The following is a 24406-nucleotide window of genomic DNA, read 5'->3' on the forward strand; positions in this document are numbered from 1 at the left end:
GGCGGCCCAGACGCTGTTCCCGCCCAGGGGACACAACTTGCCTACCCTGTGCTTCCCCCGAGGGACGGCGGCGGGGCAGATGTTCCCTTGTTCCTGCTGAGGAGCCGGCGAAGGTCAGCGTGGGGAAGGCGGCAGGAAAAAGTGCACCAGGAGGTACGCGGTGCTCCCCCGGGATGCCCTTATCCATTGCGTCTGTGTAAGCAATGGGAACTGCGATGGTGCAGGTTTGTCGTCGCCCATTTTTAGCAGGTTGGGAGCAGGTGGGGGGGAAAAGCTGTAACACAGCTTTTTTCCTCCTCAAAACATGGGGAAGAGTGCATTCCTATTACAAAATTAAAATATGTAAAAACGTATTTTGTTTTGTTTTTAAATTCTACTGAGACTACAGTTGAGAAAAATCTATGGCTCTGCATCTTATTTATAGCATTCACCTGCCTTGGGAATCACGGAGCAGAGCAGAAAATCACAAGCACCTTCCCTGCATACAAGTCAATAAAAATGTTCACAAGAAAACCCAATCCAAACCAGAATGTACTAAAAATTTACTAATATAGAGTGAGGCCCAGGTACTTAACTGTGGAAGAGCTGTGATGTACCACACACTCCTTACACCGAAAATAAAAATATTTGGTCCAGCACACACCTAAAGAAAGAATGCAAAACTGGGAGTGCTGGGGGGAATTAAGGGAGTATCAAAACAGCAAGGGCAATTCTGAAGGCCTGCAGAAATGTAAACCAGCAGCAACAGCAGAGGAACAGCTTTTAGAAGAAATTTTACTGGGGAATTCTGTGCTGCCCAAGGTTTTTTTAACCACATTGTGCCTTCCCAGCTCTCCTACCTGACTTAACTCCTCAATTTCTTAGTTCCATGTTCATAATCATCTGAAGGAGATAGCCATTTCCAAAAACCCCAGCCAGGGTGGAGTTACTTTCCAGATATTTCTTCTCATGAACTACACCTTTGGAACTCCAGACCCCTCCCCTCCTGCCCCACCCTTGTAAATACAATTTTACGTGCATGAGATGACTCACAATTACAGAGAATCCTTTCCAGAATGTGGAACATGTGGGTTTAGAAGTCACCTGCAAGAACCACCTCATCTTGTGTAAACTGCCCATGTGCGACATCTGATGACTAGCTTTAGGATGACACTGTTTCTACAACACATATCTCAAGATAATCATCAATATAATCATCAAAATAAATAAATAAATAAAAGTATTGTAGCCTGGATTTGTAGCTCTCTCCAGGAACCAAGCAGCATGGTAACTATGAACTTCAGGGAGAGGAAGGAAGGGTATCATAATGCATTTCCATTATGGGAAGAGCAGGATTTACAAAGGGGTATAAACAGTGCCCTTTGGTAACAGAGACTCATTAGTAACAATACCGGCTTCTAAAGTGGTACCTGTGTGGGGCACTGACTAAACTCCCTCCTGTGCTGGACACGTAGGAGCTGGGCAAAACTGAAACAAGTTTTGCTCTTTCTGATGCATGCTAAGTGTATAAGGTAAGCTGTAATCGCAATATTCTCTTCCAAGTATGTGTCAAAGGCAGCTACACTACATTTGCTCTGTAAATTCAAGTGCTTCTTTATTTACTTATTTTACTTCCATTTTACTTATTTAGAACAATTTTCATATGGTGACATGCCTTTAATGAAACTCATGACTCAGAAATACTTGTCGATGTAGTCAAACAAAGTCTATTGACATGAGTCACTGAAATTAAATAAATGTCATTAAAAATGAGACAAAACAAAAGGCAAATATATATATATCTCCAGCAGAATGATAGTGATCATCACCTTATGATCAATCTTCCCTGTGAGTTATATCTGCAAGTTAATTTGAGGTAGCGCTAGAAAGAAGCTGTTGGTCCAAGAGCATCCCTGCAAAAAGAAACATTCACGGCTTAAGTACCATTGAACCTTTTTGTAGCCTTTTAAGTACTCTTTGCCTTTTTTTAGCCTGTTTTTCTCCCTGTTCACTGACTGCAGGATCAATAGCCCCTCAAACCATGGTACTAAAGCTTTTCTGTTCAGAGAAGTGATAGAAAACAAAAGCATTACTCTTCTTCAAGAAATTAGCAGGTTTTAGGTAAAGGCACTATCTATCACAGCCAGGTACAATAAAGAGTTCATAAAACCAACACTAAATATCCTTCCAAAAGATAAAAAACCTTCATCAGACTTTTTTTTTTTTAAAAAACCAACCCACAACATTTCAGCTAGGTAAAACAGACAAAACACAACTGGACAAAGTGAAATAGTGTGGTGTTGAAAACACTGCTTCCAATATTTTTTTTATGTTTCTACTGCAATCAGATCTTTGTAGAACTGATATCAGGCATCTGTATTATGTACACATTCAGGTCTTCATGTAAGCTAGCTAATGCAGGCAGTACCAGAGCTGTAAGTTTCCTCACTTAAAAGTCTCAGCAATGCACTCCAACAGTTCCAGTGTGCTCACTTTTTCCTGAATTTGGGCTTACACCCACGCAGAAAGAAGTTTTTTCAGTATGCCTTTACAGTAAAGAACGTGCTCTACACGTGCTTGATCCCATATATGCACTCCTAACTGGAAAGCAGGATAGGCTAGTAAAGCTTGGGAGACAGAAAACAAAGTCAGAGAGCTACTTTAGAACAGGTATCCCATGGGCTGCAACCAGCAGACTCCCTTCCTCACCTCTCTCTTCTTGTATGTTGACTGGAAGAAAATGTATTTCCCAACATTTCTCAAGTGTGCAGAACTAATGGCCCAAACAACCTCTTTCAGTACATTTCATAACAGTACTTTCCCTATATGGATACTTTACAGGCCAGAACAGAAGGTGCAAGCATATCTGAAAACAGTCTCTAATGCAAAGCATAAAGACCTTGTTAACATGTAAAATCTGCATAAATGTGGTGGCTACAGACTGACTTTGAGGTTTATATGCCAAGTGAAATCACACCACTACATGGGCCCCTCATTACATAGTTCACACACAGGTCAACCTCCCAAATACTAAAAATCAGCAGATACTCCATAGTAGTTCTGCCAAGCCCACATACATCTTTAGCATCACATTTTTAACTGGAAACACAATAAAAGGTTTCCACAAATTACTTGCTGCAACTTCATTATGGTGTTATGTAATGCTATGCAAAGCAGGATATGCACTTCAAAGCAGGATATAACCCAGGCACAGACCCGGAAGCTGTCTTGTTGCTTGTGATGATAGCGCTTGCTAGATACGAAATCCTTTGCTTAGCAACATCTTTTTAGTACCAAGCTCAAGTACCACAGCTATGCACTACAACTGAAGTGGTATCAAATCCAGTGTAGTTGTGAAGCTTTAATGCTCCTATCCAAATTCAAGGGGCCTGCATCTACTATCTTAAGTCCCCCCCCGCTTCTGCGGTACCCTGAAACAATTCTACATATGCACAAGTACTCCCTTTCCCATCCAGATTCTCTTTGCTTCATTTATTCCACTTTCTGTCACATTCCCATCAATAATCTCCCTACTATCATCCTCCAAGAACTGACCAGTTCACACAAGGGAAGCCTTCACCTAAGAAAGCCCACTTTACAGCCGCAACATAACTAGTTCTCTTCAAACTAGGGAAACAGTTGCTAAAACTGTGATAGTACACTCCCTGTCTAAATGAATTTTTTTGTTTTCTCTCTACATACACATCTGGACAAAATCCAGGAAGAATGAACTTCCTATAGTACTCTAAAACCCTTTTCTAGTTTAGAGCATCTGCGTTTCATGGGCAGAACTTTGAAAAAGAAATGTAGCTGAAATTAAACTGTGAAGAGAAAACATGGAGATTCTGGTGAGCAGCTAGAAGGGACTTCCTGTGCCAAGTCATCACTCTGCAATGCAGAATTAGTTTCACATTTAAGAACAGCATATAGGTTGTGACCACTTTAATGTACTTAAGTCATTTAAAAAAAAAAAAAAAAGCCAGAGGACTTCATTCTTATCTGCCATTCTAGCAATTCTGGTTTAGATTGCTCCCAAAACACACATGGCAGTACCCTAAAGGAGGTATCATTACCTACTTGACTAGCTTTAGTAGCTTTCATGGCTATTAGCTATCTGATGATTTCTACCTTTTTCTCTTCAAAGAGTATTCTTCTGTTTTCAGCCTAAATTTATTTTATTGCATACATTAAGCAGTAAATACTTTTGCATACACAGCAGCTTAGGTTGTCCCTATGCCTGGAAAACACTTTATACCCTGCCAGATATTAAGTTTAGAGGAAACCACTCAGAAGTTGCTATCTTAAAGCAGAACATTCTTCATTGCCATCTCCCCTAATCTCCTTTGAATACTGAACACTGTCATCCTACTAAGAATTATAACCTCATCACTATGAAACCTTCGAGCATGGAGACTGAACAAGTAACAGATGTTTAGGATAGGATGAAACTTAGTTGAAGAGTTGTTACTAGCTAGGATACTATAACTCCTGATGGGTTATTCTTCCTCCTTTAAACCAAAGTCTTCTCCAAGGATTTTCAGGGTTAAGAACACATATTATGTTACACCAGTTTCTTTGCTGTACAGCATCAGTTGAGAAGACTAACAAGAATGGCAGAAATAGAATTATCAGTAGGTATCATCCTTAGTCTTTGGAATGTTTGCAGCTATGGCAGCTGAAAGTTTGCCCTTCTGTATGTTAAAACTGTACAGATAAAGTGTGTTAAGAGCTTGTAAAAGATTGCCTAGGTAACTTGGAAGTATGTGAGAGCTAGTTCTTGCTAGTCCTGCTGCCCATACCAAAGACAGGTGAAATACCCCTACTGCCTCCAGCTAAATTCAACAAGCCAGAAGAGAATGTGTTTCACACATGTAAGTAAAATCCCTTGCTGGCAGGTTTGCAGAAACAAAATTTTATTTACACAGGCAAGTCTATCTTTAGACCCCATTGAACTCTTTACATTTCTAGAATATTTACATGATTTCAAGACGCTCCAAGTGATGAACAAAAAAAAAAAAAAAGATTACAGAAACTGTCAAAAGCATAGCAAAAAAACCCAATCTATCATTGTGCTTTAAAACTTATGATCTAGAGTAATGTAGAAGAAATGTAGTTTTAGCACCTTGGTCATAACGGTCATGCTATATAAGACACTTAAATAGCAGAGGGGATGTCAGAAGTGACCGTATCCAGAGGTTGCCAGTGACAATTCATGAGGGCATCATAGAGTTCTTCACTTGTCTCCATGAATTGTCTGTTCATTTCATCAACATCCAAGTACAGCTGTGGATCTGAAAATAAAAGCCTGGTAAGTACGAGTGTCAGATCTTGGAAAGGTTGCACACAAAACCCTGAAGTAAATGTCTCATAAAATGTATTTTAGCCAAATCTAGTATATTTAATAGTAAATGTAATAAGATGTTTATTCACACCTAGAATTTCAACAAACCTGACAAGTCCAGCTTCTTTTGGAATATGTGTTATTAGAATGCTAGGACCATACTGCTATTTCAATATAAAGTGCAGATTTAAGGATAATTAAGCCTGATAATCTACCAAAATCCATTTAAATAATTTCTACCACAATATATGTTAGGCAGGATAAAATTTCTGAATGCTAACACAAGATGTCTCTCTGTGAGGAACTGTCTACAAACCTTCCAGGCCAAACAAAGATCTTCTACAGAACTTAAGTGCAAGTTGAATCCTCCATTTAAGATCTGCAACATAAGCTTTTATCTCAGGTTTTGGAAAACCAAGCTTTTGCCTATTAATGAGTTTAACATACAATGATTTTAGCAGAATTTATACAAAGATATGCTAAGTCCTCTAATAGGTCATTTTGGAAGGAGAATGAAGGCAAAAGTTAAAGACACCTACTGTGAATTACTGTTGACAATGTCCCATTCTACTCGACATGGTGTACACTATTTGCTTTAAAATCCTACCTCCTCTACGCTATAACCCATAGAGGATCCTACTACATCAGCTGAAATTCAAAAACATTCTTCATCCAATAGTCATTGGCTTGTATTGTTAAAGGGCAGAAGCATGGCTAAATTTGATTTGCAGTGATAGAATTATCATTACCTTCAGTTATTAGGTCATCGTTGATTTCAGTCATAGCTGAAGCTTCCTAAAAAAAAAAAAAAAAAAGAAAATTTATTCAATCCATTTCAGAAAGCATCACAAATCCAAAATAATGTTGTACTTCCAAACCATTTCCTCCTCCCACAACTACAGAATAAGCAGGGGGAGGTGGTGTTTGTTGGGGAGGGTTTATTTGCAGGGTGTTTGTTGTTGTTTTTTAGTGGTTTGGGGGGTTTTGTTGGTTTGTTTAGGTTTGGGGGTCGTTTGTTTCTTTGTTTAGAAAACCATAGTATAAGTTCAGCTTGGAAAGGACTTTTAGAAGTTGCAACTGATAAACTAATTCAGATAAGATCATGTTACAGTAAAAGTATATCAAGAATAGGACGAAAGCCTACACAATTATGCTTCAGAACTGTTATCTGGCATACATGAACAAATAGTGGTGTATAAATATCTAATTCCATAGATGCACTACTGAAGCACTTAAATCAAATATAGCTCTCAATGATGTCTGCCAATATATATAACCTCCACACTAAGCTGAACAGGATTTAATTTTTAGGACTTTTTTGTTCTGACTTACACAATTCATACAACTTGTTATTTGTGATTTTTTTAATCAAGTGTGTAGTATCTTTACCTCAAACACAGCTGGAGCCATAACAGCATCTCCTAAAGAGCATTCTCCGACAGCTTGCATGCTATCATAGGGGGTATAGGAGCTGTAGTTGTAGTCAGCATAAGGATCATAATTCCACTGTGAGTAGTAGTTCTGATAATCTTGGTAATAATCGTTATAGTTGTATGACTGGTACCGCTGGAATTCTGCTTTCAGTCTGAAACATGAGAAGTTATATACAGTTAGAGTTTGAGAACAGCAAACTGTAAACCCACCGCTGAAGTTAAACAATTTGCCATAATTTACTGGCTTCCAAGTTTAAAAGGAAGCTTTTCTAAATAGTTGCCTAAGCAACAGTTTTAAGTCACAGCACAGTGTCTCATGTTTATACAGAAGCAAATACTCTCACCTTCAGCAATGCCAAAAGTAATTATTTCCATGGATTAACTCAATTACATTTATCTGTAATCAGTTTGAGTACTTTTAGTATCCATTTAAGCAAGTTGCTGATAAAAAAAAATCATTTATTAAGACCACAGACCTTTATAACGTACCACTGCTTTAAAGACACTTTTAAAGATGCTTTAAAGATTTAAAATCTTAATTAGCCCTTCTATCTTTTATTTGGTTAATACTAAATCTTGTTATTTCCAGAAAAAAGAGGTGAAGTCAGATTATCTGCTTCAGAGGAGCATCTGACACTGCCTGCCAATTTACCATGCCTACCCTTCACCTACTCAATTTTTAGTCCATGGGCAGTTGACAAAGCATAGCTGCCAGGTTAAGTCAGCACTGCCATTGTCCAGAATGAAGCTGCAGCAGCAGGAATATGACAAAACTCATTGGTTCTCAAGACCAAAGGGCCAGGCAATTCGTTTTCACTACTTTCTCTTTCCTAAGCAGATTTTTCCTCAGGGAAAACTTCACACACTAACAAGTATCACTGCAAAAGTACTGCCTGTACTAACACAGATACACTACATAAAAAACATTCAGATAAGCCAGCTGCACACTCCAAGAAATCCCCTATGCTTAGACATTTCTTCACTGTTTAAGTGCAAGCAAAACTCCTGTTTGCAGAGTCCAATTTCTCTGTATCTCCACTTCGCTACAGAAAACTCAGATCAAGGTTTTTTGCCAAGAACACAAACTGAAGGAGCTCAGAAACAGAGTTTCCAATGTGACTTAGTGACGAACTACTCTGATGGCTAGATATTTTGATGCTAGGAGAGCTCAGTACTCAGCCATTTAGAAACAGGTATAGATTAGCGATGTTTATTTTAATACCCACATTTTTTTCATTACTGTGAAGCTACACATACATTCTAATAAATAGGTATTCTACTGTGTTACTACTGTGGTAAACAAATGATTACATAATGTCTCAAAGTCTTCTGCTTTCAATTTGTCTCCTACATCCATCTCTGTAGGAAAGAAAAATGTGAAAATGCTGCTAATATTTATCTGGATAGCAAATGTGAGAAAACCTGTTTCTTTGGGACCTCTTCCTATTTTCAAAGCAATTTAGTCAATGCAATTCTGGACAATGCTCTCTTGGTTAAGAGCATTTCTGTTCCAGAGCAACAAGGCAACATTAGCAAAATTATCCAGGGTAAAAAGAAACAGAAGCAGTTGTTTTTAGTCTTCCAAGAGAACACACAAACTACCCTCATGAATATATACTGAAATTGTTTTATATGAAGTTCTATATATTTGTCTGTATTCTGGGTCAAAGTTTATCAAATTTGGTATCAAGACTCCAACTGAATTGTCTTAAATAACTGAGAGAACTGTGCTGGCAGAATAAAAAACCCTCTCAAAACCAATCAACTTTAGAATTTCCTACTGCTCTGATTACTTGAAAAGTAAAGAACAGTATCCTAAATAAATTGTTCAAGTAACATCTCCTTTGGCTTCTTCCCCTCTATATTCCGTATTTTTCCAATAAGGAGTTCCTTCCTCTGCCAGCCTACTTTAAAACTAGCAACATACGAGCTTGCCTAAACTAGGGGGGAAACATCTAGAAGAAAAGCTTCCTAGCATAAAAACCAAACACTTGTTGCCCCTTCTACCTTCTTCAGACCCAAACCCAAAAAATATTTACAAATGCATTCAGCTTCACTAGTGTAAGAATTAAGGCTGGTTACAACAGCTAAGCCCAAGTTATACAATCTGGCTAGACTTAGGAGTTGGATTCCCCCAGAAATACTGAAAGAGGTTGATGAATCCAGGTAGTCCAAACATAATGCTTCTGTGATTTTGGTTTTGTAGACTGCATCGTGTGTACAGCCATTATAGCACGGGCCACAGTCTTTACAAAGGCAGAGCGAAAAGAATCCGATTATTCAGAATTACTGTATCAATGCACAACTCATTTGTTACCTTTTAGAAATTCCTATGCTCAGCCGGATTCGTTTTCCCCCCAGACCTGGTGCATTCTGGCAGTCTTGCAGTGCCCTCATCTGATCACCTTGCTCACCAAATCTGACAAAGGCATACCCTCTACAATTTTCAAAAGGGAGAAAACAAATTCTAGTATTCATAACAGTTACAAAGCTAATGAATGCAATTTCTGTCTTCATGAAAACAGAAAATAGTAGCTACTATAGCTTTTATTACCTAAGCAACCTCTCTGGCATGTGCACATGCACAGAAGATGCTTTTACAAAATTAAAAACTTGGGCCAGAAGCAAAAAGCTTGTTGACAGCATTAAGATGTACCTTGCTGAAAGGCAGCAAAACAATAAGTTTTAACTATCTAACTAACCAGATTCCATATTTCTGCACTTACAGCAGGTCATTTATCTCTTAGTATTAAAACCACTCCTACAGCAGTACATCTCTAACATTCTTTTTAAATTAGCTTTCTCAGATTTCCTTTTTCCTTTTTTTCAAGTTGTTTTGAATTAGTCCATTACAGCCAGAGTTCTCTGAACAGCAAACTTGCTCATCCCTGCTTGACTCACTGTCTGGCCAGTGTAACTTCCACTAAGCTTTATTTACTAATATTGAAAGTTTGGTCTCCCAACCCCCTAAGATTTGCCAGGCCTTACAGTTTTCTTTACACGTAAAAAGGGAATTAGCTTGTCTTCAGTACTGCAGATGACTAAGTGGACACACTGCTGCAGATAGGCACAGCAGTGCACATGTCCATGCAGAGGTCCCCCTTCTCCCACTGTCTAGCTTCATGTAGATATTCATATGGCTGAATAGAAGCTTATCACATTAACTGCTTAAACTAACCATAAGGTTTGAGAAATACATGGATCTATGCTGTTAAAAAAATAATGCCAAAGGCTAATCTCTCTTCCCGCCTCCAAAGAAAATGGAGAAACAGTTCTGATGCAGGTTCTTAATATATTACTTATAGAAGCAAACATAATGACACCATTTAAACATTTTCAGATGTTACCTGGAATATCCCAGCAGGTCTGTTGCTATTTTGCAGTCAATACATGAGGGGTACCTCTTTAGGAAATAGTCATAAAGCTGGAAATCATCCACTTCTGGAGTAAGCTCCCCAACAAATATTGAATAATCTGGTCTTTAAAAAGGTAAAAGAGAACCACGGTCAAGTTTGAGACTAACATAGCTCACTGCAGTATTCAAGTACCCAACATACAAGCAGGCAGTTATCACTGAACAAATACAGAGACAAAAATATGAACGGATTGCAAAACTCTGCTGAGCAATGTACAGAACTGCAATGCCATCACTACTACAGTAGAATGTCCATTCTACCACTTTTGCAAAAGAAAGCATTTTAACAAAAACCCATATTTATTAAAAAAACTTTTTAGAAGGGATTAAAAAGTAATATTTGCTGTCCGAAGGGCAGGGCACCCAAAAACACCACAAAAAACTATTAAGTTACAGCCATGATTCAAAAGAGCTATGACTATTTTGCCACCACTTTAAGTGATTATGAGAGAGACAAACTAGAAAAAAAAATCCTGAATATTCTACTGGCAATACAATTCCATAAGCAATACTTATAGTATAGGCACTACGTGTGTCATTTCAGGATTTTAAAACTAAGTGATGGCATTCACTAGTCATCATTAATTTAAACAGGTAAGGCTTCTCCATTCTAAAGGTCTTTACCTGGTCGTATTAGTACTACTAGGGACAAACTCTATTCTTCCTGGTTTTATTTTGTTCTTTTTCTTCCGTTTCTTCTGTGGTGTTCTCCACCAGCTGTATGCCTGGAGACATTCTCTTTTTTTCGCCATCAAGTCCTGTAGGGAGAAAAAAATCACCTTTATAGTTTTTAGCCTCATTTACATTCCTCCCTCCCACTCCCCATCACCACAGGTGATTTCCCCATATTCACCTTGCCCTTGAAAGAAGCCTGGGGTCCCATTTCTCCCTCCGCCTCCCATGAGGGAAAGCAGCCTCTGGGGAAAACGCCTGGCAAAAATAACAGAGCCAAAGGATTGTATGAACAGCCATATTCCCCTGACTTGTCAAGCTGGCTAAAGGATTGACAGCTTCCTCTGGGAATTAGGGAAAAAGCAGATAGCCCTTTGATGCTGGCCAATCCTAAATGTTAATTAGCTTCAGGACTGGACTGTGTTCCACTTGAGCTCCAGGACGCAAAAAATCCTGCTGCAGCACAGTCTGACTGATGAGGAGGCAGGGAAATCGTCACTCTTCCAAAAGGGACCTCCGCTGTCCCTATCTTCCCCTCACCTAGGAATTCTTCTTCTGTGAGATGCCTCTCCTTACTACCCAGCAGTGAGTCACTCTCCCAGGCCAGGAACAACGACAAGAGGCCAATGAATGGAATGTAAGGAGAAAGCAGACCAGGAACAGGCACCAGCTTGGCTGAGGGAAAACGTGAACCCAGACGCAAGGCCAGGAAGGAAGAGGCATAAAAAAGTGCCTCTTACCAAAAAAAAAAAAAAAAAAGGAAAAAAAAAGAAAAAACTAAAACCCCAAAAACCACAGTTCAAAAAGGAAGTGAGTGGGGTAACTGCACAAAAAAAAGGAGAGGAAACAGTCAGAGGAAACAGGCAAACAGGTTGCCTCCCTCTCAAGATTCTGAAGAACAAGGACTTCCAAAAATGAGAATGACGTTCCACAGCTTTTACTTACGCAGACTTTATCGTTCTTCCTCTATAACACCTCTACATGTATCTTACATAGAGAGTGTTACACGCAAGGTCCTTCAGAAGAACTCACACTCAAATAATCCAAACTGCGAAACTTAACGTTATGCCCCCAATCTGCTTCAGTTGACACAATTAAGTGTCCAGAGGACAGCCACCAATTACCACGTTGCCAGAAGAAATCACAGGACTAAAAGAATATCCAACTCAGAGCAAGCTAGCTATTTCAGCTTTACATTTACTAGGAATTCTGAGTATGGTTCTGGAATCCATTTAGGCACTGCAAGCCTGTATTTCTGACCACATAATCTTACCTGGCTTGCCATGGTTCAAACTGTCTTCTGTCTTTCTCAAACAGTATGGCTGCACAGATTCAGTTCACTCCTTCAGCTGGAAAAAGAACAGGGGATGAAAACGATGAAGAATTTTATCCCTGAGATTAATTACTTCCAAATATGTTCACCCCTCTGCATCCTTTGAATGATATTAAGTCGGAATTTAATTTTTTAAGTTCTGACTTGTCACTGCTAAAGCAATGGGTGTGAAAAGGATATATGGCCAATGGGATTATGATTAGAAGTAATCTTCACTGTCTTAAACTGCAATACACCACAAAGCCTTCCCACTGTCCAAAGCACTAGAAAGTTACAGAGAACTTTTAAGTCACCTATACCTTACCCTTAATGCTGAAATACCTACACACAATAACCTAGTAATTCAGAAGATTCTAAAATAGTTAAAACAAGGCAACAAGATACAAGGCTTCAGTACGTTCTGCAAAAGTCCCCAGAGTTTCTTCCCCTTTTAGCCAAATTAAGAGTTAATTTACTTGTACCACAAACTACACAGCTGAAAACAAGCAGTGATACTTCCTGTGCACTAAATAATAGAAATAAAAGCAGGATGAGGGCACAGTACAGATAAACGTGATCCTTCTCTGCATCCTTTTCTTAGGACTGTTTTCTCTCTTTTGCCTTTTTCATTTACACATTTCACTCACTACCAGCGAGTTAGCCAATAAATGACCTTTTACTGCTACCACTACACCAGTGGACACACTTTCCTGAAAAGGTACGAATCTTTGTTGATTCCAATATCCTTTCTTTAAGCTTTTTCCCCTAGTCATCTAACAAAAATAAATCAGTGCAAAATCAAGCTTCATTTGTAAAATATTCTACATTTACTTCCACACACAGCTGTTTATTCACCACTGCTGATTTTTTTTATATCCAGTGTTGCTCCTTCTATGCAGATACTTGATTGCTGAAGTTCTAATTTCTATTTCCATGCCAGAATTTATGCAATGTTTTACATCCTAGCTGATCAAATCGACATTCACATAATGCAATAAACAGGGAGCATCCATAATGCCTTAAAGGCTTGCCCACAGAGGGGACCAGTTCAGAGCACTGCTTCTGAAAGTGGATTAGGCTAACCTGACACAGGATAGCCATAAACCATAATTAGACCATCCATGCACGGTGCTATTCAAAATAACTATGGACTTTATCCCCACAGCCATTCTGGAGGCAATGAAACTGTCAAGTACAAACAAGCCCTTAAAATACAGTCTAGTCCCAGTAAGGTTAGCATATGGTAAACTGAGAATACACTTACTAAAAGTAACTGTGTTCATTATAATTATCAGCAGCAACGTCTTTCTGTTAAAGATGGTCATTATTAATACAAATTTCCACAGAACAGTGTTCCTCTAACTGAAACAGTACTTTCTATTAAGAGGAACTATGAACTTCTCCAACACTGAAATAATTAATTTTCAAATTCTTGGCTGCACAGTAACTTCTTTTAAACTTACTGCTTTTCACTCATGCAGATCTGGCAGAAGACGGGCACACACAATAAAGCAGTCTTGTTGTAAAAGGCTGTCAGGAGGCAAGTGATGCAGCTGCTTCTCACCAACTTTTAAGCAACACTGTGTTTGTCCTGTTCCTCGTCCAACCTTGACTGTCACCTCTTGATCTTTTCACTATGAAATAAAAACATTTTAAAAGCAGTTAAAACAGCATGTATAAACATTTTATTTTTTTTTAACGTTTGTCTTAACTGTAGCTAGCTTACAGACCCTCAACTGGATTGCACACACATCATAGCAGTTTTTTATTGTATTCCAAAGGTTCTTTTCGTTATTGTGTTTGTACATGCAAAAAAGCGGGAGAAGCTACCAACGGGCAGCGTCGGTGCGAACACCGCTCACCCGGGCAGCGGCCAAGCCGCCCCCTTCCTACGGCACTAATTTCGCTCACACGAGGCGCTGGGTCAGGGCAGGGGGATGGGGGAAGCTCCCGTAGCCCCCAGGGCCGGCGCGGCGACCCCGGCCGGGCCCAGGCCCGAGCCGTGACGCATTTCTCTAACTGAGCCACTCGGCACGACGGGAAGAGCCCGACCACAAGTGCGCCCCGCCCGGCCGCGGCCCTCCGCAAGCGGCCACACTGGCGCCGCGGCCGCGCTTCCCGCTCATTGTGCTACGCGGTAAGAAATCGAATTGAAAAAAAAAAAAAAACAAAAAAACACGACCGTAAAATCACCCGACAATACAAAAATAAAAGCCAGCGGGCCCAGCACTAGGAAGACGGTGGGGGAGCCGGTTCTCTGGCGCCTCGGCCCAAGCGCCGCCGGGGCCTCCCCGCCCCACACGCCCTGAGGGAGGAGGCGGCGGCCCTGCGGCCCCGGGGGAAGGGAAAGATCCGACCGCCCCTCCCCTCCTCCTTCGGTCCCAGTAGATCGGTTCGCGCCCCTTTTCCTCCCCACCAGCCCCCGGTGGCTGTCACCGCTCCCCCCCTCCCCTCCCGATCCCGGCACTAACGCCTCTCGTCCTCCCCGCCGCCATCACCGCCCGCGCCAGCGCCGCTTCCGCCCCGCGAGGCCCCCCCGCGCGGGCTGCCCCGCGCGCAGCCTGACCCCGCGCCCTTCCCTGCGGCGCTTCCCGCTCCGCGGCAGCTCCCGCGGGATTCTCCTCCTCACCCGAGGGGAGCGAGCGCCGCCGGGGACGCCACACGCGGAGCCAGCGCGGAGCGGCGCAGGCAGCGCGGTGGGCGGGCGGAAGAGCCAGCAGGAACCCCGGGGCGGCGCCGAGCGGCGGCGGATGGAGCTGGTGGCGGGGTGCTACGAGCAGGTGCTGCTGGGGTTCGCCGCGCGGCCCGGGCAGGTAAACGGGGGAAGTGGGGAGGGGGGTGGGGGGAGAGAGGAGGATGGCGCATAGAATCACAGAATGGCTTGCGTTGGAAGGGATCGTCAGGTTCCAAACCCCCCTGACTTGGGCCGGGACACCTTCCACGAGACCAGGTTGCTCAGAGCTCCCATCCAGCCTGGCCTGGAACACCTCCAGAGAAATACAGGGAAGAACGGGGGGAGTGGGGGGAAATATATGGGGAAATATATGGGGAAATATGGAGGGGGAAATGGCCGCGCCCGCCCGTCCCCGAGATCGCTCCCCTGCACTCACCGTCTCGCCCCTCCGCGGCCGCGGCTCTGGGCGCCGCCGGGGCTCTTAAAGCGCGCTGCGGGGGCGGGGCGGCCTGTCCCGCGGCCTCTCCCGCCAGGCTCGGCCCCCTCGCTGCCCCAGAGGGTTCCCAGGAGCTGCGTGAAGCCTCCCTCGGGCTGCGGGAAGCCGCGTGGGTGAGGGGGGCCGCGGTGCGGGGCCGCTTCTCTCTACGCGGGGGTGAGGAGGAAGAGCTGCGCAGGGGATGGATGGGACGTGGTCTGGGGGCTGGTGCCAGGTGGAAGGCGTGTCTCCAGCCTGCCGTGATGGAAAACGAAAGGATCCGCCTCCCTCGGCCATGAGATTTGTCTCTGTGCAGACGCTTTTTCACCGGCAGCTTCGTCTAAGCACGGCACTGATTACAAGCGGCGGCTTGCACGCTTAAGTCCTTTAGACTAATCTCCTAACAGCACATTAACTCAATAAGATCCCATTATGCTTATGTGTAATTCCTCCCCCTGTACTTGGCACTGGTGTACAAGTACACAGCCACACCTCGAGTACCGTGTCCAGTTCTGGGCCCCTCAGTTCAGGAAATACACCGAGGTGCTGGAGCAAGTCCACAGATGGGCAAGGAGCTGGTGAAGGGTCTGGAGCACAGGTCTGATCATGAGTAGCTGAGGGAGCTGGGATTGTTTAGCCTAGAGAAAAGGAGGCTCGGGGGTGATGTTATCACTCTCTATAACTACCTGAAAGGAGGTTGTAGCCAGGTGGGGTCCGTCTTCTACTCCCAGGCAACTAGCAGCAGGATGAGAGGACACAGTCTTAAGCTGCACTAGAGGAAGTTTAGGTTGGACATCAGGAAGAATTTCTTCACAGGAAGGGTGATTAGACGTTTGAATGGACTGCCAAGGAGGTGGTAGAGTCACCATCCCTGGAGGTGTTTAAAGAAAGACTGGACGTGGCACTTAGTGCCACGGTCTGTTGGTCATAGGTTGGGCTCGATGATCTCAGTGGTGTTTTCCAACCTAATCGATTCTCTGATTCTGATTTTTACACATATACTTTTTCAGGTTTTTCTTTTACAAAATATAATTACAGGACGATGAAGTGGAAGCTTATGATGGTAAGCTTCATAAATACCTGTTTGTTTTGCATTTCATTTACAGTCCTGGACAATCGTCCCTGATTTTACACATCATGCCCACTCTGCCTCGTTGTCAGCAGTAGCAGTGAATAACAGATATGTGGTCACTGGGAGCAGAGATGAGACAATCCAAATCTATGACATGAAAAAGAAGATAGAGCATGGGGCGCTGCTACAGCACAATGGTAAGGGAGCATTTCTTTGTAAAAAGCATTAATGGTATAAAATTGTAGCTGAAAAGCCAGCCCTCACCAGAAGAAGAAAACTGATTTTTTTTTTAATAAGACTCTAATAGTGGTGGTGCTGCAGCCATGATGGTGTGATGATACAAACAAAGTAAACTTTTGAGCATAAAAGTAAAAAAATTATTTTGGATATTAGTGCTGCCACAAATATAGTTGCTTCTTACAAGTGTTTTTAGTTTTAACTGTTTAAAAAGTTATGATCCACAAATGGCTCGTGCCATTTTTCTTCTATCAGGAAAGTTACATATGTGAGAGCAGGCTGCTGCTGCCAGATGAGTTAATGTGGTACATTTTCCACTGTCTGTGCTGGGTGAATTACAGCTGTAAAAGTACATCATAAAATCATGGAATAGTTTGGATTGGAAGGTACCTTTTAAAGGTCATCTAGTCCAACCCCCTTGCATTGAGCAGGGACATCTTCAACCAGATCCAGTCACTCAGAGCCCTGACCAACTTGGCCTTGAAGGTTTCCAGGGCTGGAGCATGGATCACCTCTCTGGGCAAACTGCTTCAGTGTATCACTGCCCTCCTTGTAAAAACACTTTTTCATTATATCTAATCTGAACTGACCCTCTTCAATTTAAAACTGTTACTCCTTGTCCTGTCACAACAGGCCCTGCTAAAAAGTTTGTCCCTGTTTTTCTTACAAGTCCCCTTCAAGTGCTGGAAGGCCTAAATAAGGTCTTCCTGCAGCCTTCTCTTCTCCCAGCGGAACAATCCCATTCTCTCAGCCTTTCCTCACAGGAGAGGTGTTCCATCTCTCTAGTCATCTTCATGGCCCTCCTCTGGACTTGCTTGTTGGGATCCCGGAGCTGAATGCAGCACTTCAGGTGGGGTCTCACCTGAGCAGAGTAGAGGGACAGAATCCCCTCCCTCAGCCTGCTGGCCATGCTGCTTTTGATGCAGCCCAGGATACAATTGGCTTTCTGGGTTGGAAGCGCACATTGCTGGCTCATGTCCCGCCTCTCATCCACCCGCATGCCCAAGTATCTCTCGGCAGGGCTGCTCTGCGATCTGTTCATCCCCCAGCTTGTATTGATACCAGGGCTTTCCCTGTGCTTCGTGGAATCTCATGAGATTCCCATGGGCCCACTTCTTGAGCTGGATGGCATCCCATCCTTCCCTGCTCAGCTTGCTGTCGTCTGCAGACTTGCTGAAGGTGCACCCTTTGTCTATACAATTGGTACAGTCACGAGTTAATGGCTGTCCAAATAAACCTGTTTGGGTCATTTGTAGCTTAGTCCTGATGAGCTAAGAAGAACCTGGAGTTCGACTCAGCACAGTACCTGCATTTAACTCCTGTATGATGAATCTGGTGCTTATGGGACACAGTATGTGCAGTAGATTCAGCTGTGTGTTGGTAGCAGCAGGGCTGTGACATGGGAGCATTCCTTATCACTGATAGGAGCCCTCTGTCATCTGTGCCACGATGTTTGAGTACTGCCGTGTCAGAGAAAAGACCAGGCAGAGTTCAGACATGTATGGCTAAAGGGTGGCTGATAGAGCACATAATATATGTGTTATATGTGAATATAACAAGAAAATTTCAGAGTTTTGTGAAGAAATACTTAGGAAATAATTTAGATTTTCCCAAGGATAGGGTAGTAGCTGGCATGTTTTGATGGAAGATGCTTTTCTGTTAATTCCTATGTGTGCTGGTTTAAAGGTAAACCAGCAGGGGAAATGAACTCAACTCAAAAGAGAGATTATAGTCAGAATAACAATTTAATAAAATAATACAATAACTATGATTATACAGACAAGCAATTGGTTTTAACCCACAAAACCCAAATGTATAACCCAGCATCCTGGGGCATGAACAGAGTGGTGTTTGTTGGGCCCCCTGAGTCCAAAGCAAAAGGAGAGGGGAAAACCTGTTGGTGAGAGTGCTGGTGCAGTCTGGTCGAGAGTGGTGGTTGCAGTCTGGTTGAAAAGTGGTGATTGCAGTCCAGTCGAGAGTGGTGGTCTGCAGTTTGGTTGAGAGCGGTGGTCTGCAGTCTTCCTCTGGATCCCATGAGTGGTTAAAAAAGTCCCAAGACTCCAAGATTATATATTCTCCAGTTCAGGCAACTACCCTCCTATCTCGAAGGCCTCTTAACACCCAGTTTATAGCCTGAGGAGTCAGGCTGCTCTGGGCAGAGGGTGCAAATAGTCTACTGACAACAGTTTCTGGGAAATAGCATGGAAGGCTATAGAATACACAGTTTTGGGTTACACCCATCCGGTGATGAACTGGTCCCAGCTGTTCTAACTAGGACACTATGTTCTCTGTGCAATAACTGTTTGGTGTGTACAACATTGTTAATAGCTCTGGTTTGTATTTCTAGGGACAATAACTTGTTTGGAGTTCTATGGTACTGCACATCTATTGAGCGGGGGTGAAGATGGACTCATTTGTATCTGGAATACAAAGAGATGGGAATGTCTGAAATCCATTAAGGCACATAAGTGAGTTTCTTATATCTGCATATTCACGTACATTTTCATGTTTATTTTCCTTGTAAATAATTCAATTATACATTTGGCTAATGTTTTGTTTTTATCAGGGGACAGGTGACATCTCTTTCTATTCATCCTTCTGGGAAATTAGCTTTATCAGTTGGAACAGATAAAACATTAAGGTGAGTCAAAACTAATGAAGGAATGTGGAGAATCATAATTCAGTAACTCTTAGTAAGGTATTATAAGCAACAATTCCATGTTGGGACTCAACCATGAAACACTGGCAAAACATATTTGTCATCAAACGGTTCAAAGATCCATTGGTTTGTCTTATGAAGTTCTAAGTACCAGCAATATTTTAAAGTCTTTTAAGAATACTTCCTGCTGTTCATACCTTCTTTTTGTGAGCTCTGACTCTTTACAAGTCACTTGCAGATGCATAAATATATTTGCATTTTGGAACACAATTTGCTTAGCCTTCTGGAAACTGTCAAGGTTTTGTTTAGTGTGAGAAAACTAATTTTTCACTAGGAATGTGTCCATGTTGCTGTAGATATCTTTTTTAAAGACATAAAATTCTATTTTAACACCACAAATTGTTATTGGGCTCCTTTTAGGCTCTGTATTGCAAATGGTGGTTTAGAAAATAAATAACACAAATTCAACTTTATACTTTGCAAGCAATATATGAACTCATCATTTTCTCTTGCAATAAGAAGGCAGAAAAATGCACAGAGATGCTTAAAAGCTTCCTTTGGGTGCCTTATGTCAGCATTTCAGACTTCAGTTTCGCTGTGCTGTTTTTAACCAGAATGCATATTATCTCTTGTTGTCTTTCAGAACTTGGAATCTTGTTGAAGGACGATCAGCCTTCATCAAAAACCTGAAGCAAAGTGAGTTTATCAGTCTAAATCCAAATAAAGTGGAATTAGATAGTTTTATTTTTTGTGTAAAGAAAAGTTGATTGAATTAATCAACAAGTCAGTTAATTGGACACAACTTTCACAATGTCTTTTTTACACATGCAGACAAGCATATATAAGTTTATATCCTTAGTAATAATAGTTTACCAAAAGGAAAATGTAGTATCACTAAAGTAAATCCTTTTTTTTTCCCCTTGAAATTTGAGGTCAGGACATTTAAATAAATATGTTTTGGTTTGTTTTTCTTTACACAAATCTGATAATCAGAAAGAAACATTTAAGAGCATAGTTTGACTTGTTTATTCTAGGTTATTTGATTTTTCACAATATTTTCTCAGATCAAGGTAGAAAACTGTCCAACAGCTTCTAAAGATTCTTACTTTTAGATTTTCATGCAATATAGAGTGCAAAAATTCAGTGTCTCTGTGTATACAGATGCACACATAATTAAGTGGTCCCCTGATGGAGAGAGGTATGTGACCGTGGTAACAAACAAAGTGGATATCTACAGACTTGACACAGCTTCAATCACTGGCACCATTACAACAGAGAAGAGAATTTCTTCACTTAGGTTTATTACAGTAAGTACAAAAAAGAAAGGTGTTGGGAAATTAACTGGTTTAAAACACATGAAATTAATCACACTTGCATTTCTCTTTTTCCCATTCCAAGGATTCTATCCTTGCCATAGCTGGAGATGATGAAATTATAAGGTTCTACGGCTGTGACTCTCAAAAATGCCTGTGTGAATTTAAAGCTCATGAAAACAGGTATTCTGTATTTGTTTACTATTTAGATACTTATGGCAATGCTGAGTCCTCAGTAAAGTTCAATGGCTTGTAATGTTCAGCATATTTTACTATTGTTTTTGTTTTCGTATAGAGAGTAAATTTATTTATGTGCTAAATTTCAAACTGGAGAGACTTGTTTGCTTTTAGTATGAGCACCAGTATTGTGTTGTCCATGCATGTTACAGAAACAAGGTATATACTTAGAATTATTACTGTTCTAAGTTTATGAGTGAGTGAGTGGGTGAGTGTGTGTGTATTTAACCAGTCTTTACTGATTCTGACTCTTCAGAATGCTTTAAAACAACAAACCAGTTTTATTCAATTCAAAGAGGAGTGTAATCACATATTCTCTGTTGTTGTTGAATACCAAATATTTATCCAAATGTTGCTTTTAATTCATCAAAACACAAAAGCATTAGCAGTAATGTCATTGGTGTGTCTGATAGCAGATGCTTTAAAGTATTAAAGCATTCTGAATTGAATCTTAATGAGCCTAGCAAAGGCAAATGTTCCTAATATAAATGACAGCACCCAAACCAGATCACTGTCAAAGTTCCTGCCTGTCACTTGTGGATTTTCTGTTCAAACTGATTTTTTTAAACTCTTGCCTATTCATCTTTAATTTTTGTCAGCTTACTGTTCTGATGTGAACTGCCATGCTATAAAATAGAAACATATTACTTTTCTTTTCACAGAATAAAAGATATTTATACTTTTGAAAGAGAAGGACAGCATCTTATTGTTACTGCATCCAGTGATGGTTACATTAAAATGTGGAATCTGGATCTTGATAAGGTTGGTCTTGTTACATAAACTGCTTGTTACATTTATGAAACATACCAGACAACCAAATTTGCAGACAACCAATTTGCAAATCACTGAGGAAATTTTACTTGAAATCTGGATGTCTTGATCTTCTTCCATGTTATGTTCAGTAGATACATATACACATATATTTATGCACTGCTATATTTTTTATCTTTGTAGGTTTTTTTTTAAAGCAAACTATAAAATCTGATGATATTACGAGATCTCATCTCCTCTTTATATGTAAAGTCATGCTTCCCATCAGACTGACCTGAGCAGGTCTATGACTATCTAATCAGTTACATATGTCCTAAGGACTGCTGTGAATTTTTGTAATGTTGATGACTGTTGCTACTCTTTTAAAAACACAAACTCTGTGGTTTGGGGCGGGGGGGGGAGGAAAGTGGTCGTTCATGTCAGAGGAAGAACTTATCCTTCAGAAAAATTCAAACACATTACTGTACTGGGTACTTGTATTTTCTGTGTTTTCAAGGAGTTCCCAGTAGCACAGTTCAACAAGGAATCATGTTTTATCTTTTAAGTTTACCATGTTTATGGTTTGCTCTTAAAATCAGAAATAGATTTTTTAACATTTAATGCCTAATAATAAAGGATCTACTATATTTCACTCTAAGTATCTTGAATAGTTCAAATAATTATTTCTCAACATTTATACACTTCATATGTCAATTTGCCCATTTTTAATTTTACTCCCTCTGGTTATTTTTATAATTCTAAGTGCAATAGTGAAATCCCTCTTTTTTCTTCCTCAAATTTCTGTTCCCCTTGTTTCTATACCCTGTAATTGACATAGTGATCAGGGAATTCTTTACCTTTCTCTGTAACACTGTATTTATTTTGATCAAATCTGTGGTAATTTGCTTTCTGTCCAGGCAGAGTTTTGTATAACTGTGTGGGCTGCTCTGTCCAGCTCTGTGAGGTACAATATCCTAATACAGTAATTTCTGATGTGTTAATGCTGTTAACATTGTGACACTTTATCCTGATATCTCTAATAGGATATTTGCTCAAGTACTCCCAGAGCTGAGTGATACAATTGCCTAACAATGAAGTGGAAGTTACTTTCTCACTTCAAATACTTCAGTAAATTTAAACAGAAATAATGTGTAAATAATATTTTTTTTATGTTTTCTTCAGATTAAAAATGTGCCATCTTTACTGTGTGAAGTCAATACCAAAGCTAGGCTGACATGTCTTGCAGTATGGCTTGACCGAGCTTCAGAAATGAAAGAAAACTCTGATAAAGCTGCAACATCATCTCAAGGTAACAGAACTGTGTGTATTTTCAATTGTTAATGTGACAGTGAAATGGAATATACTACGTAGGAGGTTTCTACTATATGCACTGGAAAAAGTTTTGGTATTTTGAAGAACTGGGGAGATGACACTGGCAAGTGATACAGATACACTTACCAATCTGATGGTGTCTCAAGCCTGTATGTTTGTTGGATGACATAAGCCCCTTTTCACTTTTATTAAAGTTTTCTTTCACTTGAATAACATACTGAGGAAGTCACTGTGAAGCTTTTGAGACAGATAAGAAAATAAACAGATTGATTGGACTGCATGTCTTGTTTTCCTATAAACAAAATTAGGTCTGAGGCCATTGTAGTTGGGCAAACTTAGGAGGTCTGGCTCCGATTTGTTTGGGTTTTGTGCAGTTGTTTTTGTGTATTGTTATCTATTTACATACTTGATCTTCAGATATTTTAATTTCACAGGCAAAACTAGCATAAATGGCACTTTCCACTGTAAAATAAAAAACTATAAGACTACATAAAGATCAGTGTGAATAATTTCTTGCTTTTTTTCAGCAAAAGAAGATGAAAAATCATCAATAGTCAGGAAAAACAAAGCTTGTTGGACTGATACAAGTGATAAAACAGCAAAAAAAAAGAGAAAAATTATTCCAGAGAAAAAAAAATTGGAAGCTCCATTGCAAAAGAAGAAAAGGAAACAGAATAGCTCGGCATGAAGGCAGCTTTTTTCTCTTCTGTATAAAAGTAAATGCTGGTGTTGCTCTAGTTTTTATAAGAATGTAAACCTCTAACAGGACATATACCTCTGAACTGATGAGTTGTTTAAAAGTAATTAATGTTCTTACCCTAAGAAATTGACTGACCATTCTGAGAAGTATCAAAAGAATTAAGTGAAGGAGGCAAAAATAAATTTATAATATGTAATGTTTATATTTTTCTCTTAAAAATAACATATACCTTTTTAACTGGCTCTGAAAAAGGTAGCTAAAATAATAAAAATAGCTGCATCTGTCTCAGATACATTTTTGTCTTCACTTCCATGCATATTAAAAACATGTACACTTTTCATTTTGGTGTTGAAAAAGTTACTCTTTATTTGACTCAAAATATGATCTGCCTTTGTCTTGCATTACTTTTCCTACTGTAAGAAGGAACATGTTAAAATTACTTAAAATATGACGATCACATTCCATTCATACATTCAGAGAAAACCATACTTTCTAGTTCTTGACATGGACTTATACATGGAGTTTATAAGCAAAATGTTTGGCTTTTTTACCATGTCCATACTTCATGTATTTAAGTTTTTTTTTAAGTCTTGGCACTCATGGTTCACATGATTGAAACCTTTTGCTTAGAATATGATACATATTTTTAGGTAGAAGAGTTTATATCAATATGGTTTTACCTTTTTCTTACCCCTTCCCATTGTATTTTTTCAAGTCCTTGATCTGAGCCGTATTGTTAAAAAAGAATTATATAACATTTGAAATTTTTGCCATGCTGATAAAATGTCACCTATCTGTTTTGTTT

At 40.4% G+C, this 24406-nt stretch overlaps 2 protein-coding genes across 9 annotated transcripts; one reads left to right on the plus strand and one right to left on the minus strand.

The window, feature by feature from the left end:
• Positions 1–1568: 1568 nt before the first annotated feature.
• Positions 1569–15384, minus strand: LOC127476368 (tRNA selenocysteine 1-associated protein 1-like). 6 transcript variants are annotated; one of them, XM_051799258.1, is made up of 11 exons: positions 14624–14725; positions 13616–13786; positions 12114–12189; positions 11022–11098; positions 10793–10926; positions 10101–10232; positions 9071–9190; positions 6710–6905; positions 6070–6115; positions 5102–5270; positions 1569–1892 (listed from the first exon to the last, which is right to left on the minus strand). In XM_051799258.1, the coding sequence occupies exons 4-10, from the start codon at positions 11049–11051 to the stop codon at positions 5134–5136; spliced, it is 795 nt and encodes a 264-aa protein (XP_051655218.1). In that variant the 5' UTR covers positions 11052–11098; positions 12114–12189; positions 13616–13786; positions 14624–14725; the 3' UTR covers positions 1569–1892; positions 5102–5133. The 6 variants fall into 6 exon arrangements, with proteins under 6 accessions (XP_051655218.1, XP_051655219.1, XP_051655217.1 ...); XM_051799259.1 differs by lacking the exons at positions 1569–1892; positions 14624–14725 and adding an exon at positions 15263–15384 and having other exon boundaries at positions 4876–5270; XM_051799257.1 differs by lacking the exon at positions 1569–1892 and having other exon boundaries at positions 4876–5270.
• On the plus strand, positions 14268–23941 carry PAK1IP1 (PAK1 interacting protein 1). Of its 3 annotated transcripts, none has more exons than XM_051799229.1 (10): positions 14268–14289; positions 16408–16570; positions 18958–19078; positions 19177–19251; positions 19913–19965; positions 20431–20576; positions 20668–20765; positions 21482–21581; positions 22752–22878; positions 23429–23941. In XM_051799229.1, the coding sequence occupies exons 2-10, from the start codon at positions 16528–16530 to the stop codon at positions 23587–23589; spliced, it is 924 nt and encodes a 307-aa protein (XP_051655189.1). In that variant the 5' UTR covers positions 14268–14289; positions 16408–16527; the 3' UTR covers positions 23590–23941. The 3 variants fall into 3 exon arrangements, with proteins under 3 accessions (XP_051655189.1, XP_051655187.1, XP_051655188.1); XM_051799227.1 differs by lacking the exon at positions 14268–14289 and adding an exon at positions 14808–14965; XM_051799228.1 differs by lacking the exon at positions 14268–14289 and adding an exon at positions 15086–15102.
• Positions 23942–24406: the final 465 nt, after the last annotated feature.

Source organism: Manacus candei, unplaced genomic scaffold (genome assembly GCF_025592945.1).
Source record: "Manacus candei isolate 608988 ecotype Guabito, Panama unplaced genomic scaffold, ASM2559294v1 h1tg000049l, whole genome shotgun sequence".
NCBI classification, from domain to species: domain Eukaryota; kingdom Metazoa; phylum Chordata; class Aves; order Passeriformes; family Pipridae; genus Manacus; species Manacus candei.

Bases quoted from the DNA above. Each gene is read 5' to 3' on its own strand.
- LOC127476368 (XM_051799258.1), bottom strand. From the start codon at position 11,051: ATGGGACCCCAGGCTTCTTTCAAGGGCAAG. The intron at 9,191-10,100 runs GTAACATCTGAA...TGAAAATTGTAG, and splicing joins GACCTGCTGGGATATTCCAG to AGGGTATGCCTTTGTCAGAT. The intron at 5,271-6,069 runs GTAATGATAATT...TTTTATTTTCAG, and splicing joins CGATGACCTAATAACTGAAG to ATCCACAGCTGTACTTGGAT.
- PAK1IP1 (XM_051799227.1), top strand. From the start codon at position 14,903: ATGGAGCTGGTGGCGGGGTGCTACGAGCAGGTGCTGCTGGGGTTCGCC. The intron at 19,966-20,430 runs GTGAGTTTATCA...CTGTGTATACAG, and splicing joins CATCAAAAACCTGAAGCAAA to ATGCACACATAATTAAGTGG. The intron at 20,766-21,481 runs GTATTCTGTATT...TTCTTTTCACAG, and splicing joins TTTAAAGCTCATGAAAACAG to AATAAAAGATATTTATACTT.